At 46.2% G+C, this 25186-nt stretch overlaps 1 protein-coding gene across 1 annotated transcript in view; it reads left to right on the top strand.

Moving 5' to 3' along the window:
- The window catches only part of LOC146802266 (purine nucleoside phosphorylase LACC1-like), a 97873-nt gene extending 75955 nt beyond the window's left edge, over positions 1–21918 (top strand). The window contains exons 5-6 of the mRNA XM_085621838.1: positions 11775–12000; positions 20879–21918. Of these exons, the coding sequence (XP_085477964.1) occupies positions 11775–12000; positions 20879–21029 (377 nt within the window). The 3' untranslated portion in view covers positions 21030–21918. The remainder of the gene's footprint in view (positions 1–11774; positions 12001–20878) is intronic.
- Positions 21919–25186: the final 3268 nt, after the last annotated feature.

The following is a 25186-nucleotide window of genomic DNA, read 5'->3' as shown; positions in this document are numbered from 1 at the left end:
ACGTGAGAGTCAGAACGTTCAGGACTGTCGGGGGTGCCATTGTTTGGGGTTTTCAAGCAATTCACAAGCACGTCCCAGGCTCTAACCTTATCTACAGAGCAACGACCTTTCCTCACCTCTTGAAATAGTACTGCTGTCTCATAGCCAACCCATCTCATTAAGGTCTCCCTTTATTTGGGCATCTAGGGACTGATAGGGGCCTTCCATTTCATAGTGATTGCTCGTTTTGCTAGCACAAGTGGTAGATCCACAAATCTATTAGTGACTTTGTTTAGCTGAACGGGAGAATTTCCCCGCCCAGCAGGCAAAACAAGCAGGTGCATGGGAGGGTCCTGCCTGTGACCACATTAATGCATGTTATTTCTCGCTCCCAGAATTCCTGTAGTTCCGGACATGCCCAAACCATATGGAGCATCTCAGCTGTTTGTTCCCCACATCTAGGGCACCTCAGATCTTGTTCCCCAAAATGCTGCATTATTTTCCTTGTTGTAAGAGATGCCCTATGCAAGAAGTAATGGATAATAAGTTTAAATCTGGTGCTACGGGAGACCCTGCATATGTTGGGGGGTGTCTTGGTCCAGTGTGATTCAGGGATTGTCACTGCAACGTCGTCTTCCCATTTTTGAAGTAGCTCATCCAATGGCATGTTTATGTCTGTGGTTATTGCTCTATAGAGTGTGATTGCATGTATCCTTCCAGAGGACGTACATAACGGGTGGCTGCCTAGGTGCACTGGGGGTCCACTGTCCCCTTCTTCCAGTGGTTTCGTATAGTGATAGACAGTGTGTGGTATAGTAGAAGGTGTCTGGGGGAATCTCATAAGCCTCTCTAAGATCTTCAATAGAAAGAAGTTTGACATGTCTGTAGAGATTGCCCACCCGGGTTAAGCCCATCCTCATCCACTCCATCACTCCCCGTAATGCACCTATTTTTGTTAATACATTCTAGGGCCTGCAAGGGTAGTTTTGGTGTGTATGGCAGCGAGGTGCAGGTGCGTTGCAGACTCTGCTGCCAATAGTGACGAGCTGTCATTAATTCCCTTGTGTTGTGCTCCCAGTACTAGTATTCTATTACAGATACTACTGAATCCCAGGCTGCCCCTTCTGCAAACCAAGAGGGCAAGATTCAATTTGAGCCATAGACAAATATGTGAGTGCACCTCAGTGAGGTCGCCAGTGCCTTTGTGTGTTCTGCTGGAAAAAGGGGCCAGAAGAAGGGAATTAGAGAACAAACCTAAATTCCTGCTGTAATTCTCCACTCCAAGCGCTGAACCTTGGAATGCTACTGGACTTTCTCCTCTGGGAATAGGAATACCAGCTCTAGCAGTATCAGTATCTTGCCAGTGGAAACTAATCTGAGCCAGTTTTATCAACAAGCTTTAGAGGATTTACAGTATTCTTGACTTGGCCATAAACCAGTGTTTATAGTAGAAACGGAATTATAAACCGTGCAGGAACAACGTACTACTAAGGGCCCTATTTTGATGTCGGTCAGAAAGCCTCTTCGGCCGGTCATTCTTGCTGACTTCCGACAGACTGAAGGAGTCCGTCGGCCAGTCTGAACCTGCACGTAATCCTTGGAGGACGGCGTTTCCTCTGTTGGGATTACAATGTCGGTCCACAAAGGCTTTCGATGTCGGACTTTCCGACATGGAAATCCTGTCGGAAAGCAACTTTGGGGGCCCCTAGCAGGGTGCCCGTTCCTCCAAGGCCTCCAGTTGGGGACCCAGGGGGCACCTATGGTGTCCCCCCGTTAATCACTGCACCGTGTTGTAGCAGGCATCTTGAGGTGCCTGCCACATGCTGCAGGGATTAATAGAGGCTCCTATTTCTCCATGGAAGCTTGTGCTACGGCCGCAGCACAAGCTCCCATTGTAATGGCGGTGTCGGGACCGGCAACCGGAGGTCGGTCCGCCCAACATCATAATCAGGCCCTAAATTGTTTTCCTGCATGGATTTTGCTAAGAAAAACATGGCAAAATGAGCACTGGAAACATGGTCATGAACAACAGAAAAACATGCCACAATTGGTGCACTCTCCTCTTCCAGCTGTAAGTCCTCATTCCCGGTACTAAAGCATGGAATGCCTTGGGAATTTTGTCCGGTTAAATACTAATGTCTCAGTATTAGGAATTTCCTGAAAGGTAATATTCCCAATGCTCGGACTCTAGTCAGCAGGCCACTTCCTCTTGCACTACCCATTGTTGCTGTCAATTACAGTAACAGCATAATTAATGTCAGTTTCCTACACGTGTTAGACTGCTGACTATTTTAGGACCCCAAAGTTAAAACAATGGCTTTGGCAACAGGTATTTGTCATTCCCAATGTATATTGTATTAATAAGCAACAGTTGTTGTACTCATCTCAGCATTAAAAAAAACAGCGCCATCAGACTGTCATAGGTGCCAGAGCTGACAATTAAGTGTTGGTGCCGAACACCGGAAAGCACTGGTTCAAATTAAGCACTGGATATTCCAAGGCTCCATGGACACCAGTGGCACCTGGCACAGATCAAGGATGGAGGGCGGGGGAGGTAGAGAGGAAGTAAAGAAACAAACGTAACTTCTTGCCGCTTCTCACCGCATCTCGCCGCTCTCTCCAACGTAGTCTCCGGAACAGGAACAGAGCACCCAGGAAGCACCCAGGCTGCCCAGAGCCAATCAAAAAACCCTGCAATGCAGCATTGTGATTGGTCTTAGCGCCGTGGTTCATGGCTCAGACGGGGACTGGGGGACTGGACACGTTTTCCACCCAGACTATATTGCACACCGTGTGGAGAACATGCAAAGTGTGCATGGATGTTTGGCCGGGCCTAGACGGCCATCCAAACATTCATGTGTACTTAGGGAGTGCAAACCACTCCGCACTTCCCCTGCTCTGTCAGCAGAGCAGCCCGCCCCACAAGCAAAGCTGCTGCAACAAGAAAAAAATAAAATGAAAATAACTTGGAGTTATTATTTTATTTTTCCTTTATTTATACTGCTTAAAAGCAGTGTTGCGACGTTCCTCTACGTCTGCCACTGATGGGCACATACTTGCAGCCTCTGGGGCCCTATTCACGATTCGCATGCTACTGAAGAGGATTTATTGCACTGTAAATTTGCAGATCTACAACCTCATTTTGCATGCGCAAACAGGTTTGCGACCCGTTTGCGCATGCAAATTGTGAAAGGGCTATGTACAATTCCTAAATAGCGAGTCGCAATTTATTTGCGACTCACTATTTAGGAATTGCAAGTCGCTATTAGGAAGGGGCGTTCCCTTCCTAATAGAGACCGCAACCCCATGAATGAATGTTTTGCAAAACACTCGCAAATGACCACCCTCTTTAAGAGGGTGGTATTGCAGTCGCAAATTGGAAAGGGTCCCCATGGGACCACTTCCACCTTCCGCTATGCTTCGGGGGCCCAGTCGTGTCTTCTTATCCCCCCCACCAGCTGCATACGCCAAGCCCCACTTTTGCTGCCACCGCCTGCAGTCTGCGCTCGTCAGGTGATGGGGAGAAGGGAACGAGTCAGGGCAAGATCCGGTTCTCGCACGCGGCCTCTGACAGCCACCACTGAGTCGGTGATTAGGATCGGGCTGAATGAGCCCCAGTAGGGAGCCTTCGTATTGGTGTTTGCTTGTAGCCCGGGGACATGGCCTCAGGGACTCCCAGTTCCCCAACATTCTTTGCTATCCGGCCCTCACAACGAAGGTCAGGGGAGCGCAACCTCACTGACCGCCTCAGGCCGCGGCTCTCCCAGAGGTTCTCCCCAGGCACTCTGGGACAAAGACAGCCTGTCCTCCGCCGCGGGCGTTCATCTAGTCGCTTGGCACCTCCAATCTTGAGTGTCGCTTTCGCGAACTTTGGGATGCTGCCTGTCTGCTTTGCTCGCGGTCAGACTCCTCTATCTTCTCGGGGCTCTGGCAGGCAGAGGGGTGTCCAGACACCCCCTCGTTATTTTTGGAGGCAAGAACAGCTGCCAGGGCCAAGGATGGAGTCGGATGCCGGGGCTCCGGCGGGAGCAGAGCAATCCTGCGTCCAATCACATCAGCGCTCAAGCCATGCTCCGCACAAACATGAATTCCACTACCTACAACTCTAAACTAAGGGCTAAATCAAACTTTACATCCTCGTCTCCCATCATCAACATGATCTTGATTATAAAAAGCCACAGCTCCACCTCACCTTATATATTCCAAGGAAATTCTCATGCAAATTCAACATTGGGCCATGCTGAGTCCCATGATTAACACATCTCTGAGAACCACTGCTAGCCCATATGAAAGCAGCATTCAGACGGCTCTCTATGAAAGCGTATTCCAGCCTGAACAACCCTGAAAACATTTACCCTATATAGAACTTGCCATTTCAAGATAAGGCATTACAGAGCTACATTGAACACTTCCTTAATCTGTTCTCTGCAGGCATTAGGCCATAGTGACATCAGAATATGTCTTGAGTCTGTGGCTGGCAAATGGTAAACAACAATGCTGCTGGACCCTGAGATCTGCCAGTAGCATTTGATGCAGTTTGCCACACAGCTTGAAAAGGGCATCCGGGATAGGTGCGGACGGAACAACAATTAAAGAAAATGTCATTTCTGTAGTAGGGGATCTCTGTGTATAGTCATAATCTAGTGAATAGTCCCGCCCATGTGCGTGGACCCCGGAGCAATAAAAATAATCTCTTAAATTGTCAAGCCATGCAGACTTGCATCTACACTTAAGAGAGAATTTCAAAGACAGATAATACAGCCTATATCCACAGGCTACACTGTCCAGTACTTCAACTAGAAAAATTCCACCAACAACCACCAACAGCACTGCCTGCCCAGCTTTTTCCACAGAGAAAAACCTGCCTCTTCCAGCAAAAGCCTCTGGAATGATAGAGAGGAAGGAATGGACAGACAAGCCCCATAGGCTGCCATTATGTGGCTCAGAACAGGATACTGTGCCTTTAAGAAAACTTTCCAGAACTTTTCCAGTATCCCAGAATGCACAGCAGGTCCCTTTTACTTTCAGTTCTTTTTTCCGGCTCCTGCTAGCAGGACCCTGGAGCATTGAGCTCTCCCTTTTCAAGGGTTTATTTGGTGATTTTGTCATTTTTCAAGTGTTTTAGTGTTGGGGGCTTCCTTCTGGTGTTGTCAACATGCCTGGCTTGTTTGACAAGTGCCCAGAGTGCGATAGGAAGAAGGCTAAGTCAGACCCACACCGGGTGTGCATCGTCTGCCTTCCCCAGTCCCATGTGCCGGAGGAGTGTGAAATCTGCCACTCGTTCTCAGCCAGGACCCTGAGAGAAAGAATGAAGATCAGGCTCCAAGTCCTGGAGGACAGAAGGCTGAAGGCACAAGGTGGGTCAGGAGGGGCTGATTCTGGCCATGCTGAGGCCTCTGGGAGGCTCCCCAGGGGCAGGAAGACCGGCAAACGTCCCCATTCTCCACCGACGTCGATGGTGTCGACTACGGCGTTGAGGGGGATGACTACGGTCTGTTCACCTTCTCGGAGAAGCGACGTCGACGCTCAACGTCGAGGGAGCTGAACAGGCCGCCGTCGACGACTTCGTCATAGTCTTCGTCGACGCCGTCAACTTCGCCGTCGAGTCATCGACGTCGAGATCAGGCCCGGCGTCGGCGCTCACCGTCGAGGGGAGGTCGCCTGTCGCCGTCGGCGAAGAGAAGACGGTCGCCGTCGAGGCACTCGGCGGCGTTCGCCGTCGAGGCGGCGATCGACATCAAGGAGGGATTCGTCGAGGCGGCGCAGGGGGCGCCCGGACACCAGGAGTCCCTCGGGGTCACGTAAAAGGATAACGGAGTCCCCGGGCTCGGGGTACTCAGTGGTGTATATGCCGCCTCCTCCTCCGCCACCACCACCACCTCCTCCTCCTCCTCCTCCTGCTATTCCGCCTCGCAGGCCTTCGGGCCCACCCGCGGTTCCGACACAATCGGTCTCGTTGCCCAGGTATCCAACGCCGCCGCAGGGAACTCCTAGGCCGCGGCGCCAGGGTAAGCCACCGTCGCCGGGCACGGCGAGGCCGGCGGACAGACCGAAGCCAAGGAGATCCCGCTCCGGACGGAGAGGAAGATCGCGGAGCCGTGGGCGTTCGTCGTCAACATCGGGGCGACGCCGCAGGAGGCGCAGATCCAGATCACGCACTCGATCATCTGCCAGGGACTTCTCACCGACGCTGTCGGACTCGCCAGGGACGAGGGTGTCGCCGGTTGACGATCTAGTCTCCTTCCAGGAGGTACTACTGAGGGGTGCAGCCAAGTTGGGAATCACGGTGACGGTACCGACACCTACGACGTCCGTGATATTCGAGACGCTGCACAAGAAGCACCTGTCTCGCCCCCTGCTGCCTCTAGTGCCGGGACTGGTGGAGCCCGCTATGGAGTTGTTCCTCACTCCGGCGGTGACGAAATCCGCCCCCTCCCGGCTCCTGAAGAAGTATCGGGTGCCGGACTCGGACCCGACCTTTCTAAGGATGGACCCGAAGCCGGATTCAGTCATTGTGACGGCGGCGAGGAAGCAGCATGCTACCACCCCTTCATCGACAGTTCCGCCCGACAAGGAGAGCCGATGGCTAGATTCGGCGGGCAGGAAGGTCTGTGGGACGGCTTCTACCACCATGAAGGCGGCAAGTGCCGGGGCTCTGTTGGGGCGTTACGACCGTGCCCTGTGGGAGTCTCTCCAGCAGTACGCGGAGCTGCTGCCTCGCAAAAAGATGAGGACTTCTTGGAGACTTTGCGCGAGGGGATGCTGGTCTCAAACCAGGTTATCAGTGCGGCAGCGGATGTGTCTCTGCTGGCGGCGCATGGGTATTGCCATGGCGTCCACCAACGACATCACGCGCTGGACTCGACCTTTCTGAGGATGGACCCGAAGCCGGATTCAGTCATTGTGACGGCGGTGAGGAAGCAGCATGCTACCACCCCTTCATCGACAGTTTCGCCCGACAAGGAGAGCCGATGGCTAGATTCGGCGGGCAGGAAGGTCTGTAGGACGGCTTCTACCACCATGAAGGCGGCAAGTGCCGGGGCTCTGTTGGGGCGTTACGACCGTGCCCTGTGGGAGTTTCTCCAGCAGTACGCGGAGCTGCTGCCTCGCGACAAGAAGGAGGACTTCTTGGAGACTTTGCGCGAGGGGATGCTGGTATCAAACCAGGTTATCAGTGCATCAGCGGATGTGTGTCTGCTGGCGGCGCATGGGTATTGTCATGGCGTCCACCAACGACGTCACGCGTGGCTTCGCCTTACCTCGCTCAAGCCGGAGGCTCAACATAGAGTGGCCAATCTGCCTTTCTCGGGGGAAACCCTGTTCGGCCAGCATGCGGACGCCGAAATGGCCCGCATGAAGACTGAGGCAGAGACCCTGACAGCTGTCGGGTTGGAGAAGCCCGAGAAGAAGAAGCGCCCGTTCCAGAGACGGTTCGGGTCTGCGGGCAGAGGGCGTGGGCAGGCCTCGGGACAGCAGCAGCAGTTCCGGAAACCCTTCCAGAAACGCCAGAAGGGTAGAGGGGGCCAGCAGTCCGCTACTGCTACCAAGGGCCCGGCCGGGTCTCGGCCCTGAGCGTCTACTTCCACTGCAACCGTTACCCACTCCAGTGGGGTGAAGCATTCAATTTTTTCTGTCAGAGTGGAGAAAAATTACTCAGGACAAGTGGGTGCTGAATATTGTTTGCAATGGATACAGTCTTCGGTTCATCAGGCCGCCTCCAGCAATTCCGCCGGTAAGCTCGCGGTATCAACTGCGAGAGCTCCAGGCGGAGGCAGACATCCTGTTACGGAAAAAGGCGGTGGAAGACGTACCTCTGTCTCAAAGGGGAAGAGGTCTGTACTCTCGGTTCTTCCTGGTTCGCAAGAAGGACAAGAACGAGTTCAGGCCCATTCTGGATTTGCGGCAAGCAAACAAATGGATTCGCAGAGAGAAGTTTCGTATGCTATCGTTGCATCAGATTTACCCTCCGCTGCAATGGGGAGACTGGCTCTGTGCGATAGACCTACAGGACGCGTACTTCCATGTGCCCATTGCACGGAAACACAGGAAGTTCCTGCGATTCCAAGTCGGCGCCAATCATTATCAATACACAGTACTGCCATTCGGGCTAAAGTCTGCGCCCAGGACCTTCTCGAAGTGCATGGCAGTGGTAGCGGCGCACCTGCGGAGGAACAAGGTGTTTATCTACCCGTACCTGGACGACTGGTTGATCAAGGCCTCATCTTTCTCGGAAGCGCAGGCGCACTTCCGGAGGACGTGCGCTCTCTTGAACAAGCTGGGGTTACACGTCAACATGTCCAAATCTGTCCCGACTCCGGTCCAGTGCATACAGTACTTGGGGGGCCTCCATCGATACACGGTCAGCAAGCGTGTCTCCTTCACAGGAGAGACGGTTATCGCTCCTTCGGAAGGCTCAGGACCTCATGGCCGCTCCATCGACGACAGTGAGGAAGGTGTCTTCGCTGCTGGGGTCGATGGCCTCCTGTATCTTCCTCACTCCTCACGCACGGCTGCACATGAGACCACTGCAGGAGTGCTTGGAGGATCAGTGGGATCAGAGGACAGGTTCTTGGGACGACAAGATACGGCTGTCTCTACATGCTCTTCAGTCTCTGAAATGGTGGTGTTCGGCGGAAAATCTCCTCAGGGGGGTTCCCTTCCACAAGGACATTCCCAAGACGAGTATCGTGACGGATGCGTCTCTCCAAGGCTGGGGAGCGCACTCCGGAGACTTACAGATACAAGGAAAGTGGTCCCTGTTGGAGTCTACGTACCACATCAATTTCCTGGAACTCAGAGCCGTTTACTTGGCATTGAAGGCCTTCCATCCGTCCTTCCAGACCAACTCGCTGCTGATACAGACGGGCAATACAACCACGATGTATTACCTCAACAAGCAGGGGAGGTCGAGATCGCGCACTCTGTCGCAGGAGGCGCAGGCGATCTGGCGCTGGCTTCTGGCCCGGGGACTGATGATCACGGCCACGCATCTGCCGAGGGTGCAGAATGTTCAGGCGGACGCACTGAGCAGGCTGCTTCAGGAAAACCACAAATGGGTCATAAACGACGAGGTACTAGGAGAAGTCTTCGCAAGGTGGGGAACTCCAGACGTAGATCTGTTCGCCACCGCCGAAAACCGCAAATGCCGAGACTTCGCATCCAGGTACTACCAGAAGGGGACGCTGGGAAATGCGCTATGGATCGACTGGTATAGCAGCTTTCTGTACGCTTTTCCACCCATTCCCTTGATTCCGGCAGTGCTCATCAAACTGTCCAAGTCCGGGGCGCGGATGATCCTGATTGCCCCGGAATGGCCCAGGCAGTGGTAGTTCACGGACCTGCTTCACCGGTCTCTCCTTCCTCACATTCGGCTGCCGTGCAGGCCGGACCTTCTCACGAAGTTCGGGGGGCGGATGGTGCATCCCAACCTCTCGTCTTTGAGTTTGGCGGCATGGCTCCTGAGATAGTGCAATATGGCCATTTGAATCTACCAGAAGATTGTATGGGCATACTGAAGGAGGCTAAACGTCCTTCCACTAGGACTTCCTATGCTTACAAGTGGAAGAGATTCTGCATCTGGTGCAAATCCAAGAACTTTGACCCGACGACCTGTAAGGAAGATGTCATCCTTCCATATCTTTTACATTTGGCGCAGTCTGGCCTTAATTTCCACTCCATTAAGGTTCATCTCGCTGCTTTGACTGCTTACAGGAAAGGCCCTTCACAGACTTCCTTCTTTCAGATCCCTCTGCTCAAGGATTTTTTGGAAGGCTTGAAGAAGGTGTTCCCTCCTGTCAGACTTCCCTCGCCTTCCTGGGAATTGAATGTGGTGCTGTCCAGATTGATGAAGGAGCCTTTTGAACCTATTCACAAGGCTTCGTTGCAGCACCTGTCCTGGAAGGCGGCGTTCCTAGTGGCCATTACATCGGCCTGCAGGGTGAGTGAACTTCAGGCGTTGTGTTGCCAAGAACCTTATACTGTATTTCATGCTGCTAAGGCTGTTATGCGTACTCACCCTAAATTTCTTCCTAAGATTATATCTGATTTTCATGTCAACCAGACCATAACTTTACCTACGTTTTTTCAGAATCCCTCTTCTCCAGCGGAAAGGTCTCTACATTCCCTGGACGTTAGGAGGGTGTTGAAGTTTTATCTTGATAAGACCAAAGATATTCGTAGGTCAGACCAATTGTTTATCAATTATGGATCAGTCAGGACCGGTCTTGCTACCTCTAAACAGTCCATCTCTCGGTGGATTGTGTCCTGTATACAATTGTGTTACCAAAAGGCTAATAAGACCTTAGGGGGTAAACCTAAGGCTCATTCCACCAGGGGCAAAGCTGCCACGACTGCTTTGCTGCGTAATGTTCCGATTGCAGAAATCTGCAAGGCGGCCACTTGGAAGTCGGTCCATACCTTTGCTGCGCATTACTGTCTGGACACGGATGCCAGGGCAGATGCTCAGGTTGGGCAGGCTTCGCTGCGAAATTTGTTCGCACAGTAGTGGTATTATTTTGTAATCTTCTCCACCTCCGTTTTTGTGTGGGCATGGGCTTGCCATTCTATTCACTAGATTATGACTATACACAGAGATCCCCTACTACAGAAGGAGTAGTTTCTTTTCTGTAACTCCAGTTCTGTAGTAGGGGTATCTGTTATAGTCATAAGCGCCCGCCCGCCTCCCCGGTGGAGAGATGAATGTTAAATATAAGGAATGCTACAGGTCTGGCGTGCTACGCCTTCAAAAAGAACTGAAAGTAAAAGGGACCTGCTGTGCATTCTGGGATACTGGAAAAGTTCTGGAAAGTTTTCTTAAAGGCACAGTATCATGTTCTGAGCCACATAATGGCAGCCTATGGGGCTTGTCTGTCCATTCCTTCCTCTCTATCATTCCAGAGGCTTTTGCTGTAAGAGGCAGGTTTTTCTCTGTGGAAAAAGCTGGGCAGGCAGTGCTGTTGGTGGTTGTTGGTGGAATTTTTCTAGTTGAAGTACTGGACCGTGTAGCCTGTGGATATAGGCTGCATTATCTGTCTTTGAAATTCTCTCTTAAGTGTAGATGCAGGTCTGCATGGCTTGACAATTTAAGAGATTATTTTTATTGCTCCGGGGTCCACGCACATGGGTGGGACTATTCACTAGATTATTACTATAACAGAGATACCCCTACTACAGAACTGGAGTTACAGAAAAGAAACTACTCCTTCTTTTGGAGTGTTCCCAACAGTTGGCCACACTCCCCTTCACATTGCCTCACCACCCCAAAGCATGTCTCTGTTAGAGCTACCTGGGCTTCACCTTTAGTCAACCCTTCTTAACATTTGGTCTACATGAATGGTGGGTGCACTACTTTTCTGTCTTATTTGTATACAAATTGGAGGAAGGCTGAACAGGCCATCAGTTGCTACAAAATGTTTTCTCTGCCTTGACTACGTTTTTTTGAACAACAGGTAACCTTGGAAAAATCTAGTCGTCCCTGCAATGATTAAGCTGATGCCTTTGTTCAAGTAACGTTCTGTTTGGCTGCAGTTATTTCTGTTTTCCTACATATCAATAAAGCAGAACTAAATTGGAAGATAATAAAAAAGAATATTGTGTTGGTTTTAAAAAATGAAGTTGATCTATAATAAAGTCTTCTTATATTTTGATTATTTATCCAGTGCAACTACATTATTTAAGTGGAATAACGTAATTTAATGGTGGTTACATGCACTATGTTAATGCTTAAAATCTTTGGTTGGTTTCTAAAACTTAAAAAAAAAAACATGATTTGATTTCATATTCCTGTTGTGTTCCAGGGTGGAAAGGCACACTTCTTGGAATTGCAATGGCAACAGTAAATTCAATGGTGAACGAATTTGGGTGCAGTATGAAGGACATACTTGCTGTTCTGGGCCCATCTGTTGGCCCATGCTGCTTAACTTTGCCCAAGGAAGAAGCCATGGCATTCCATGTAATTGACCCAAATTGTGTACGTCTTTTTGAGTCACCAGCACCTTATGTTGACATACGAAAAGCAACAAGGTGAGTGTTTCTTTTACTTTAAGTTCATTTAATTTGGCCACTGGTGTCTGGGCTCAAAGTGATTTCTATTGACCTAATTAGCAGAGAATGTGATTTTGTCAAGTTTCTATTCGGAGATCTTAGGCCTAAGTGTGAATCCTGAATTTATCTGATGACCAAATTATGACCTTGGGAAAATCACTTTGTCCTTGTGTCTCAGTTTCCTTAGCCACCAAAAGTGGAAGCTTCCAGTGCTGATTATTTTCAATGTGTTCTGTATGGGAAACACTGATTTGTTGCATGCATGTCCAAAGCAGTCTTGGGAAATTTTAGGTTGTGCCATGGTATTGCAGTGGAAGCCAATATTTCTTTCACTTTCTTGGTATATAAGCAGTCTTCATTGCTTAGGTTGCCTCTACCTTAGTTCATCTGCCTCCAGTTTCTCACACATATCCTCCTTTAGCTCTTTCAAACCCTTCTGCCTGAATGTTAAAGCAGAGACACATGCCTAAGATGAAGTCGGGTTGGCACAGCAGTAGATAAAGTTCTTGTTTGATTTGATATAGTCCTCTTATTTATTTACTTTTGTATATAAGATGGAAGAATGAGAGTGCAGACTGCCTTACTCACCTTCATCCAAGAAATGTAACCTTCATCAGACCCACAATATCAGCAGATATTTCAGAGAACGGCCTAGTCTGTAATTAGAGTTACAGACTCTAGCCTCCACCCTGACTTGACATAGAAATGAGATTTCAGGTGTTCCTGACACTACGTCAAGGGATGCCATGTGCTATATAGTAAAAGTCAGATGAGCTTTTCCCCCCCACCAGTTTAGAACACTTCGCTTACAGTTCTTAAAGTAACGATAACTTTGTTAGTATGGTAGTGAAGTATAAACTATAAAACTAAAAAAAGGAAATTGTTTAAGATTTGGAGAAATAATCTGTTTCTAAAAATGTTACTTTGATAGGATCCCACATCTTCAGGTGATACTATTGTTGAATAACTTTCTTGCTTACAATCCACCCTTTTATTTTTTATTGATTGCTCCCATCTCATGAAAAAAGAAATTAAAGTACTGTCAGTCAGATTTTGTTTGCTTCAGATTAATTTCTGTTGTACCCATATTCTACAACCTAAGGGTATCCATTACTTCGGAAATTCATCGAAGATTATTGAATTATTGTCAGACTATTTCTGACCTGGCTGCTTTAGGATCCGTAATCGAATTCCAAAAGGCTGAAGGAATTGGATTATTGTTGCCACCTATTTGAAGAAGCCTGGTGCCTAAGAGAACTATTGGGCTGTGATCATCACAAGTTCAACAGCCTGTGCCTGCTGAATTATGTTCTTTGTTGAACACTTGAGTATGCATTTTGACATTGACTAATGTGCTGTTGCGTGCTCCTTGGGTACACTGAGCCAGCTCTTCCCAAATGCTACATCTTTGATTTGCTCTTACAATCGGTCATGGCTGCAGTAGACACTGTTCAACCTAGGTGCAATTATAGTCGCTGGCACGGTCCTACCTGGCAGCTACTACAAAAGCCTCATCCCTGGACTATAACCCATTATCAAAGATTTGAGAGTCTCATTTCCTTTATCAATCTGCTTGTGCATCTCCTATGAGGACGACATATCCAGTGTCTACATAAAGATCACTTGATCAGCAGGTGTGATGCTGATTCCCTTTGTAGTGTTTCAGTGTAATTTAGTCTGTCCAATGTTCCATGTGGCCTTGGATTTTTATCCATTAGAAATTGCAGTTCTTCAGAGTTTTTTCCAACTATTTATCTGTTTCGCCGCTGTTTACATGTGTGCTGCTGTTCAAGTGCTAGAAAAAGTTGAAGCGACTGTGGTGACCTTTTTGGTTGAGATGTTGTATGTTAAATGAGTTTATAGAGTGCACAGCTACCCAGAGGTGCACTGTCGTTGGCTCTTAGACATAACCGCTTGATCCCTGCCTGGGCCCTAGTTAGTAAATAGCCAGGTGTTTAGTTCCTTTCTGAAGGTGAGAAGGCTTGGAGAGGATCTGATATGAACAGGCAGTGCGTTCCATGCCTTTATTGTGCCAAGGATGAAACTTTAATCTCCCCAGCTCACATTCTTGAACTTGTGTACCATTAGGATCTTTGCAGTTGAGGAGTGAAGTGTTCTCTTAGGTGAGTACCATCTAAGGCTCCGCCTAAGATGGTGAGGGCCAATATTATGGAGGGCCTTTAAGGCCTTGCACAATGCTTTAAAAGTAATGCGATGCCTAATCGGCAGCCAGTGTAGCTTCCGAATTTCGGCTGCGTCAGATTTGAACCTAAGTATTCCAAGGAGCAGTCTGGCTGCAGCATTTTACAGCATTTGCAGTGTTTTTAGATGTCGTTTTTGCTTACTAAGGTAAAGCCAGTTGCAGTAATCTACTTTCAACATCACCAGTAAGTTCCCCGCTGTATTTTGTGCATGTAAAGGAAGGAATCGAATATATTGTTTTGACCAGCCGAAGCGTGAAAACGTGCAGGCAGTGTCTGCATTTACCTGGTCTCCAAAGCAAAGTTTGTTGTCAATAGGTACTCCCAGGTTTTTGGCTTTCCTAATCCGGCTCTGGCAGAGGACCCAATTTGTCTTCCCACCAAGATGGTGTCCAGAAAAAAGTGTTGTTGACAAACAGGATAAACTCTGTCTGTCCTGCATTCAATTTCAAACAGTTGTTGTTCATCCAAGTGCTAACCGCCCTCATACAGGCTGCAAAAGAATAGGAGGGAGATGAGTCTGCAATTTACCCCAGAAGGGATACAGACTAGTAGCCGCAGGTTCATGCAGGTAAGTGATAGGAGCCTTCATGCAGGTAACTTCTTGGCTATGTCATTCTCAGATTTATCCATGGCCTCTCTGGCTTATTGAGAGCCTGCTGGATAAGAGGCCGACCCCATGTGATATGAGAAAATCGGGTGAGCTTCCAAGATTCAATAGTATGGGTAGTATTGAGCTAGTGAGTGAGCCCCTGTTTTTCGGATTGTTACAGAGGACTTTTGGGAGTTAAAGGATGAGTGTGTTGTATGAGGGAATTAGTAGACTGACCGTTAACAGATGCATATCCTATTCCCAGGAAGAAAGTGGGCGAGGTACAGAGTTTACTAAAGAAACCCTGCTCACAGAAAATAAAACCCAATCACATAAATTATTTACTAATTTAAGTCGCTGGGAATTTAGTTGGTTAAAACTGAGTGAATTATTTTCTTAGGAACTGGTCAACTACATTTTAAGTTGCCAACCTAATTTACCAAATTTACTCAAACCTGAATTTCATACAGCCTGTATTGATAGTGAGTTTAGTGGGGGTATAAAGCCTTTGTGGGGCTTTGGATTGAAATGTTCACTTGGTGGCAGAAAAGAACCATTTATAAAGGTTTGGCCCTAGCCAGGATTTTGACATGAGGTGGATGTTAAAGTTTTTAAATAGCAATAGAATCCCAGGCTCAATTATTGCTATACAGTGCAACTAAAGTTGTTATATTTATCAGTTGTATCTTTCCTGTTCTGCATAGATTGGGTGCATAAATAGAAGCATGGAATATTATACAGACTTAGCACGACAGACACCATCACATTCGAGGGAGATTAAATGGTTGCGGCTGATTTAATCCCTGGCAGGTTTCTGAGTGCGAGACACCTTTTCCTGTTAGTTGTCATGCTGCCTCTGGAAAATAAAATGGGAAGCTGACTCCAGAGGGTCATTAACAACCATAGGTGTACCGCTCAAATGTATTTGAATCAAAGGGAGACCAGATTGGTTGGGGCACACCTCACTTTTGCATATGGGCATGAGGTCTATATGTCTGTGGTTTCATTGGGTGTGCAGCTCCAGTAATTGTTGTTACGTTTCAAACATGGATAGTTGTAGTCATTAAAACAATTTTTTTTTTTTAACATCCACCATTTGTCATTTCAGTCTATCTGGAGCTTCCACATGAAAACACGGACATATTATGACAGATGGAGTATATCCTGAGCATGAAATCCACATTTCAGTCTTTACGACTTTTAGTTCTTAAGTACAGCCCTTTTTAAATATTGCGTATGTCCTCTGATTGGCCTTGAATAAGCAAGGAATGAGGATGTTGCTTGGAAAGGAGTGGATCTATGAAAAGTATATTTTTAAATTAAGTTTATTAATACAGAGCACGACTGGACTACTCCAAGCGGTTAAATTTGTACTCAACTGATTGCCACATTCATGAGTTCTAACTATAAAAGGTTTGAATATTCTATGTCACTGTTTCTTAAACATTTGACTTCTGTGGACCCCCACTTAATCATTACTGGAATCTGGGGACCCTGGCCTAAGCAATTTTGATTATTTTAACTGCAAAACAATACACAAAAATGCTGAAACATGCATTCACCAAACCAATATAAAAATTATGAAATATTTTATGTAATTCACAGACTAATATAACATTTTGTTTTTATTTAATGGGAAGGTTGGAGTTTTCTAAATTGAATTGAGGCCTCCCATACTCCATATTATATTATATTTGATGCATTTGTACTGCTCTTTTGGCTGTTTGGATAGCGAGGCCTGACTAGTTCCTTGTGTGGGGGTTTCTGGTTTACCACTTGGTAGGGCCAATGCATTCAAGTTGTCAAGTTGGAGGGGGAGAGTGCTGAGGCTGATCATCTTACTGTATGTTATCTCAATACACTTGCGACTTCCCCTGGCTCTAGTATTGGTATACCTGTCGACGACGTAGATTTAACTTCGGTCCTTTACCAAGACCATCTCCCAAGTCCTGAGATTGAACCTCGTACCTCTTTCAGGGTTGCTAATTCTGGCTCCTTAATCGGGTCATGGAATATAGCAGGGTTAGGTAATAAACTGATAGATGATAGATGATTACGACCTTTGCCTTTTTCAAGAGACCTGGATGACGACTTCTCCGATTAGGGCTTGTTTTGCTTCTTATAGTGTCCCGGCGGTGCGGGGTCTTAGGGGGCGACCCTCGGGGGGGTCTATGTATTTGGGTGGCTACCCATCTGGGGTGTACAGTTAGTCATCAATTCCCACTCTCTAGATATTCTTTGTATTATTTTGAAGTTTGGGGACGGTACCTCGATACTGGTAATTAATATCTATTTACGCCCCACTCCCTTATGATTGGGACTCACCATTCTCAATGCCCTCTATGACCTTCTGACCCTGTTTTCTTCCTTTCCCTATAAGATTATTGGGGGTGACTTCAACTGCCATTTCTAACCCCTGGCTGGCATCCCCTTTATTACTCTCGAGGAAGATTCAACCTGGAATATCCAGGACTGTCTTATGTATCCTGCTCCACGTCTTACACCTTTAGCTATTGAGATTAACAAGCTCCTTGTCTTTCATTCTCTTCGAGCCTGCAATGGCAGACTTGCTCCTGATGCCCCGGGGATGCATACTTATAATAGACAGGGTAAAAGCTCAACCATTGATTACATCTTGGTAAATGTGGAATTTTGGTCCCATCTTAAGTCTTTTACCATAGTGGTTAGGGCTGACAGCGATCACAATCTCCTTTCTTTGGAATTGTTGCACCATTTGGATCCTGCACGAGCTCCAGGGGTACCGGTCCAATCTATTGTACCCAATTTAACAGTAGTGGCAGGTGGTCGACGTATCAGGTGGGCCAAGTTTTTGACAACCCCAAATAAAATTGTTGCATTATATTCCCGTGTGGCCATTTATTTAGCTGAAGCATTTGTCCTTATGGAGGGTAGTCAGGACTTATCTTAATTTCAAGAGCTAGAGACTATCCACACTAAACTCTTTTCCATGGCCGCTAGTTTCTTTTATGCTGCGGTAAAACCAAAGCAAAATAGGATGAGGACTCAAGTCAACTGGTTCAACTCTAGTTGCAGAGATGCTAAACGGGCACTCCTATGGGAGGTGAAAAATGGTACCCCACATAGTATCAGAGGAGCCAGATCCCTGTACAAATCTATTACATCTGAATCTAAAAAAGATCGGGAGGTTGCCAGATGGGCCAGTATTAAGGACGCCCTGGATATCCATGATTCCAGGACTTTTTGGAATTTAGTCAGGTGTAGTAGACACGAGGGATCTTCAGCTATAACACCTGGCTTAAGTGAAGAGGTCTGGCTGAGGCATTTTAAACCTCTTTTTAGCGTTCCAATAAGCGATAATGTGGTCGAACCATCACCAATTCTGACTAGGATATTGCCCCAAATGATTAACGAAGTAAGGGTGCCTGATTTACCACTTTGCACTTCACATGAAATTCAGGCTGCCCCAATGAGTCTTTCTTGTGGTAAAGCCCCTGGCTCAGATAGGATCCTCGGGAACCTATTTACTAGTGAACCGCTGGTCTGGGTACCATACCTACTGATATATTTTAACGCAATCCTCTCCGGTATGGCTATTCCACACACTTGGAAGGGTGCAGAAATTATACCTATCCACAAGAAGGCCTCTCCATTAGATCCAGCAAATTATCGGCCTATCAGTCTTATTGATGTTCTTCAAAAAGTGTTCGACCGAATTTTATTAACTAGGCTTGAAAGCTGGATGGAAGAATTTCACATCCTATCGCCCTTTCAAGCAGGCTTTCGCACTAGGGTTTCCACAACCGATCAACTGTTTAGGCTACAGCTGGTACACTGGAAGACAGTATTTTTGGGGAAGGGCTCTCTCTACCTGATCTTTGTGGATCTTAGATCCGCCTTTGATCTGGTACAGAGGGATAAGCTCTGGTTAATTTTGCTTGAGATAGGTGCTCCCCCATACCTTTGTGACCTCTTCAGGCGTCTCCATTCAGGAACGTTTGCGAGGGTTCGTTACGGTAAGAATGGTGAGCTTTCTGCCCCCTTTCCGGTAGATAGGGGTGTCAGATAGGGGTGTGTGTTGGCCCCCACCCTATTTACCCTATTTATCAACGGTTTGATTTCACACCTCTTGGGGGTAAAGGATCTTGATTCTCCAATTCTAGCAGCACGCAGAATACCAGCCCTAATGTTTGCTGATGACACCCTTTTGCTTTCAAAATCCCCAATGGGTGCTCAGCGTACTTTGGAGGCCTTTTGCTCGTTCTGCCGCTCTAGAAATTTGGAGATAAATCTCTCTAAAACTAAATTTATGGTTTTTAATTCTAAACCATCAACTTACCCCCACCCACACTTGAAGGGAAGTTTTCTTGAAAGAGTTTCTACTTTTGAATATTTGGGAGTCACTTTGAATGATAGAATGGAGTGGGACTCTCATATGGTCAAGGCTAACCTTAAGTTGATTCAATCAACAGGTGGAATTTTAAAGGTTTTTAATGAATGTTCTTACAAACCCCTGGGCCCCCCAGTGGAAATATACAGGGCTCAGGCTAGGGGAGCGGCATTATACGGCGTAGAGCTTTGGAGCCATGTTAACGCCAGCCTTATGTCCGTCACTGAAAATAATTTCATTAGGCGTCTTCTTAATCTCCCTAAGAGCACTCCATTGATCCCTCTAAGACTGGATTTCGGATTGGTCCCCATCCAGGAAACCATTTTTCATCGACCCCTGTTATATTGGAGGAGACTCTGGTCTACACCAGAGCTGATAAGCTACAAGGAGGAGTTAGCCGATTTATTGTCTATTAGGGGTTCGGGTAACATCTTGTGGCTTAAACACGTCAAACAACTCTGCTACGATATACACAGGGAAGATTTGTGGACTTCACCTGAAACATCTTGTCCTCTGATTAGTAAGAGGGCGTTGGGGGTTATTCTTAAACAACACCATCTGAATCTCCGTGATCTGAATTCTAGCTTGGGCAGGCTGTCTCTCCTCTTTTTGGAGGTGAAAGACCATTATCTTTTTGAAAAATTCCTGGATGACATCCAGCCCTCGCTAGCAAAAAAACGTTATCTCCAATTCAGACACGGATCTCTACCACTGCGGGCTCTGCCAAATAAATGGTTGCCCTCTTCTTCTAGGTGGTGCCCCTGCCCTGGTTGTGTTCTTGTGGAGGAGACTGACTTGCATGTTTTGCTTTTTTGTCCCTCTTACACCAGGGCACGATCTAAATGGATCATTTCTCTTTGCAAATTAAGAGGTCTTAGGGACTATAGGAAAGTTTTCAGACTCTTAAAATATGATACGACCCCTGTGTTTGTATTTGCCACTTCGAGATTCCTCCTCTCTATGGGTATGTCGGAATGCAATATTTAAGGCGAATGACGTCTAGCATTATGATGTTTTACTTGAGATTATTGTTCCCAATTTGGCCATTGATTGTTTTACTGTGCTATCTTTTTAGTATATTTTATTTCCTTTTAATGTATTATGGTATAATATGTACCATGAATTTTTATTAATGTGCAATATGTATTATATATTTGTGCTTTTATGGTTTGCAACCGAAATAAAGCTTTATGAATGATGAATGACTGCTCCCCCAAATCAATCCGAGGATACCAAGTTAACTTTTAGTCTCCAATTTCAAATTCCTTTACATTTACAGAGCGTTTTAAAATGTTAAATTAATCTGTTAATACTTCTTAATGTTGTTTAATTTTGTAAGCAGTCGCAGACCCTTTGAGGGGTTTCGTGGTCCCCAGATCACAGGTTAAGAACCACTAGCCTATGTTCATCCTGCAACAATTATTAGGTTCATTAAAGTATTTCTTTTTTTAAAACAGTATCGTCTTGTATAATATTTACATTTCGTCTATCTGTAGATTATAATTGACTGCACTAACTCCTACTTCTAAATAACTCTGCTTCAAGTAAGATAATTTTATCCAGATTGCACTACAGTAGCATTGCAAACACATTTTTTAATTTGCAGTTTAAAGAGGCAATCTTGTTTTAGGCATGTGTTTTATTATGTTCTACATCAAAAATGTTACATAGTAATATGTACTTTTTTTTCTTCAGAATTCTTCTGGAACGGGGCGGAATTCCAGCCGAGAATATTCAAGATGATCTCACACTCTGTACTTCATGCAACCCTGATTTGTTTTTTTCAAGAATCCGCGATGGTCCAGATTTTGGAACTCAGATTGGCTTCATATCAGTTCAAAATTAAATCTAATCCTCTGCCTTCTAGGCCTCTATCTGTATTGGGTAACCCTGTCCTATCTCTGGTCCTCACGGTCAGTTCTGAGTTATATCAAGTACCATGAGCAACTGTGAGCAGTCTGTTCTTGACCAGACAAGAGCGCATGTGCACTTTACTCAGTTGACTGGGTTGTGGAGTCATTGAACATATCTTAATTACACTATTCCATAAATTAAAAAGGTTTTGTTTGTGAAAAGAAAAAAAATTAGGAAACACTCTAACTTTGCTTTCCTTCGTTATTACACTAGTTGTGGCAGCATTGGCCCTACTTTGTGTAAGTTAGTAGCTGGTTTAATCATTGATAAAACAAGGGAATTGATAGGTCACCGGCTGCTGCTTACTTTTTATATTCTGTTATATTCAAACAGGATTCATGTGACATAATGAAGAACCTGTCGGGTGGAGCTGATAACCAATTTATAATGCCAGAGTGCAGAAGCCCATATTTGTTTATATCACTCACTTATATTTTTTATGATTGCTGTCCAGTTGATTAATACAGAGCTGGATTGAGCCTTGATTGAGACTTCGTGTTTTTGCAGCCATACCAATTTAAATAGCTTTAAAGTGTTCATTTTATATTGCTTTTTATATGTATTCATCTTTCAATGATGACCACAAACATTTAAAAATAATCACAAGTGTTTCAGTATTGCGCAATATAAAAGTCTTTGTCAGCTAGCTAGGTATATTTGTAAATTGTGCTTTAAATATTAACTAAATTAAATCTTAACTGTTTATAAAAATGTTCACCTGTTTTTGAGATGTTAACGATCTCAGGTATTGTACTTTGAAATATTGGTTACTGTAACACGCAAATATTAAATCGGCAAAATAAATAAACCGTTAACCAGAAGTCTGCCAATAATGTCTATAATACGTATATGATAGATTGAGCCATTTTTGCAGTATCCGAAATAATGCAAATACTGGGATACGTTTATAATTTAGATTATTAGATATTACTGAAAGGTCCAAAGTCTGGTTGATTCATTACTTCTGATTGTTTACCATGTTCCCACTGCCTGTGTTAACTTTTTTACATGCACAAAAGGTGTGGGTGAGCTGTTCAGTGTCTTTTTCTTCTTTTGTTAGCAGCATCTTATAGGTAATTGTTTTCATCCCTGAGGAAAGTGGTCAGTGGTGGTAAGGAATTACTTCACATGAAAAAGGTTGTGCAAATTCCATTTTAACACTTGATGCTTTACAGAGCATTTTCAGTTCAACTTGGAACTGGCTGGCTCTGCAGCATGAAACTTCTAGATTCACAGGTGGAACTTTTTACCACAATCTAATCATTGGGCCTGGAATACCACCCTGTTTGTTAAAAGAAGTTTGGAGCTCCTCAGTGACACATGAAGACATTGTCACAACACCCACAGTGCTCCACACTGTAGATGGTATCATTATATTGTTTTTTCAGATATCGGGTTCAGAAGTGGAGTGAAAAGACGAAGCGCGGGAGGGACAGACTGATTATGACTGAAGCGTCCCTGGCATTTCTCTTTTGGGCTTGTGGAGTTGGTGTTCTAGATCATATGAGAATGACTCTTAAATTGTTAGTTTTGGCATTTCTCCTTTCCAGGTTTGGTCTCAGACTGCTTTAATTATTTGCAAGACCTCGTTATCAGTTCTTCACAAAAGTACAAAAAGAAAAGCAGAAAGAGAATGGAGCATTTTCTTCAGCCATTGCCTTCAACAATTTTTCATGGTTTGACATTGTTCACATGGGTCGATCATCAAAGCCGTAGCATTTTGTGGATGATACATTCTTATTTCTGTTCTTATCGGGCCTTTTATATAATGGCATTCTTATTAGCTTTTTGTGATGGGCCGTCAAGTAGTCGTTCTGTTAACCTGTAAATTTAACATGATGTGTAGCTTGTATTTGAGAGCCACCTTTTTTTTTTTTCTTGAATGTGCTTACTTTGCTTCACAATGTGAATGCTAATTTTGTTTAGAACATGGATGCTGTTTGGATGCTTTTCTTGGTCATAAATTCACAAGGCTGTTCAGTAAACGTTTGCGCATTCAGTTGTTTTACTCTACAGTCATGGTAACAAGTTCTGTTTTCTGAACAAAAAAGCCAGAAAATACAAGGTGTGCACACATAGTCTTTCTTAGAGATGCAACCAAAGAAGAATCCATGATGCAATATTTTGCTGTGTATGCCTTCTACGTTTACCACTTACAGCGCAAGCTTCATACTCCAGTGCCTATTCACAGCATTCTTCCTTGAGGGTAAAGAGTAAATTTCTTAATGCAGTCTGCTCAGCAAAAGGGTCCATATCCCACTTTCTGTTTTGTTTTAGTCCTAGATGTTCTTTATGGGACTTTCTATCTAGGGCAGCTGGGTGTAAAACACAGATTTGCCCAATTAAGACCAAACACCCCAACAAATCCCCGACCACCCCTCCACCCCTCATCCTTCTGCCCCCCAAAAATACATACCAGACCTTTGTCAGTGCTGTTGAGGTTTTAGATGGACAAACAAGTTTCACGTTTTGCCTGAAATATTAGATGAGACCAAGTTAACTCTGGGTCTGGCTCTGTACAGACAGAGAAAGTAACTCTAGGCAAATAGGCCTAATCAGTGTTCTGCAACACTGCAACCCACCGAATTCAACCTCTGACTCTGAACCTAGAAATCAGAGAAATCAGAGCCTGATACACTGCTAACTCAAGTAGATATATAGCAAATATAACAAGTATTCTGAAATATCTTGTACACATGTAGTGAAAGGCGATTTCTGACTTTTGAATACACAAGACAACAATATGTTCCACTGTGCAGAATAGCAACTTATCACCTTCTAGCCTCCTGAAAATGTAGATGCATTTTTGTGAGAGACTCTTAAGACTTCAGGGGCTATGCTGACCAATTTCAAGATTTTAGATTTTGGTGCCTGACTTTACCATTGACCATCAGGCAGCAATTTCATGTAGTGGGAGGGGGAGTGGCCTGGCAAGATGGCAGAGTAGATACGTCTACCAGCGCTCCTGCCGACACGGACTAAATCCGGTAATTATCCTTCAGTATCCAGTCAGCAATTCCCCATTGATGGCCTACGGTGGTGCCACTATCACCCTGAGGCAAACCAGAGAACATAATTCTATTTATTTCCCAGAGCAAGTGGTCTGCTCTGGCGTGAAGGCTGCCTTTGGAGCAGCCAGTGACATTTTCTTCGGTCCGTGTGGGACTGGGCAGAGCGGCTTCTAGAGGCTGGAGACAGGACGACAGACCGAGAGTCAGAAGGGTAGGTGTAATAATGGGCCCCGCTGAAGCAGATGACCCGTTGAGAATGACAGCCTGGCTGCCTCCCTGTGATTCCTACTGGACTGAAAGGAAGTGGGCTCTTGCGGGGAACCACGACTCTTGAGTTGGCTGACAAGAGCCGGTGAGGCCTAAATTGGCAGTGGAGTTGAGCTGAGGGCCCTGCGCCTTCAGACAGGGCTGGCACTAGAGAGTGTGGAGAATCCTGCAAAGCGCTCATCTGGATGCCTGCTGGAGCGGAGAACCCTCCCCACTGGGGCCTACAGCAGTAGCTGAAAGTGAGCCCGGGGGCCCTGCACTTGTGAATGACAGTGGCCATCTGAGAGATTGGGAGGCCCTGGCCCTGCATGGAACTGCTTGCATGAAGATTGGGTAAGGCCACCTTTGCCTGCATTGTCCTGATTGTGCCCACGGGAGATCGCGGTGGAGCTACAAGCTGGGTTGGCTGTCCACTCATGTGACCTCCTTGAGATTTGAGGGACAGCATATGACTGGGGAGATGGGAGACATCTGGGTGGCTTCTTGCCCCTGGCTGTGGGGTACAACACTCCTGAATTATCCAGAGGCGCATCTGGTGTTTCCTCTGATAGCCCGTTACCTGGTGGTTGGTGAGGATGGTGAAGGAGAAACAAAAACTTGTCTCCCAGGCCAACAAAATCCTTAACTATGCGCAACCCATATCTCTGGGGCATAGGAGACGACCATGTCAGAACAGGCTGGGGGGATGCCATGGGCTGCGGAGTCGACCTCCTCCCTTGCAAGTGTGCTGTCTGCGATCTAAACTACACAAGATGAGATGGTCCATAAGATGAGTCTGTCGCCATTGAGGTCAACTTGCTGCGGTGTGATC

This window comes from Triturus cristatus, chromosome 8, assembly GCF_964204655.1.
Source record: "Triturus cristatus chromosome 8, aTriCri1.1, whole genome shotgun sequence".
Classification (NCBI taxonomy): Eukaryota; Metazoa; Chordata; class Amphibia; order Caudata; family Salamandridae; genus Triturus; species Triturus cristatus.
The sequence above is the reverse complement of the archived record's forward strand: the minus strand, read 5'-3'. Positions and strand labels throughout refer to the sequence as shown.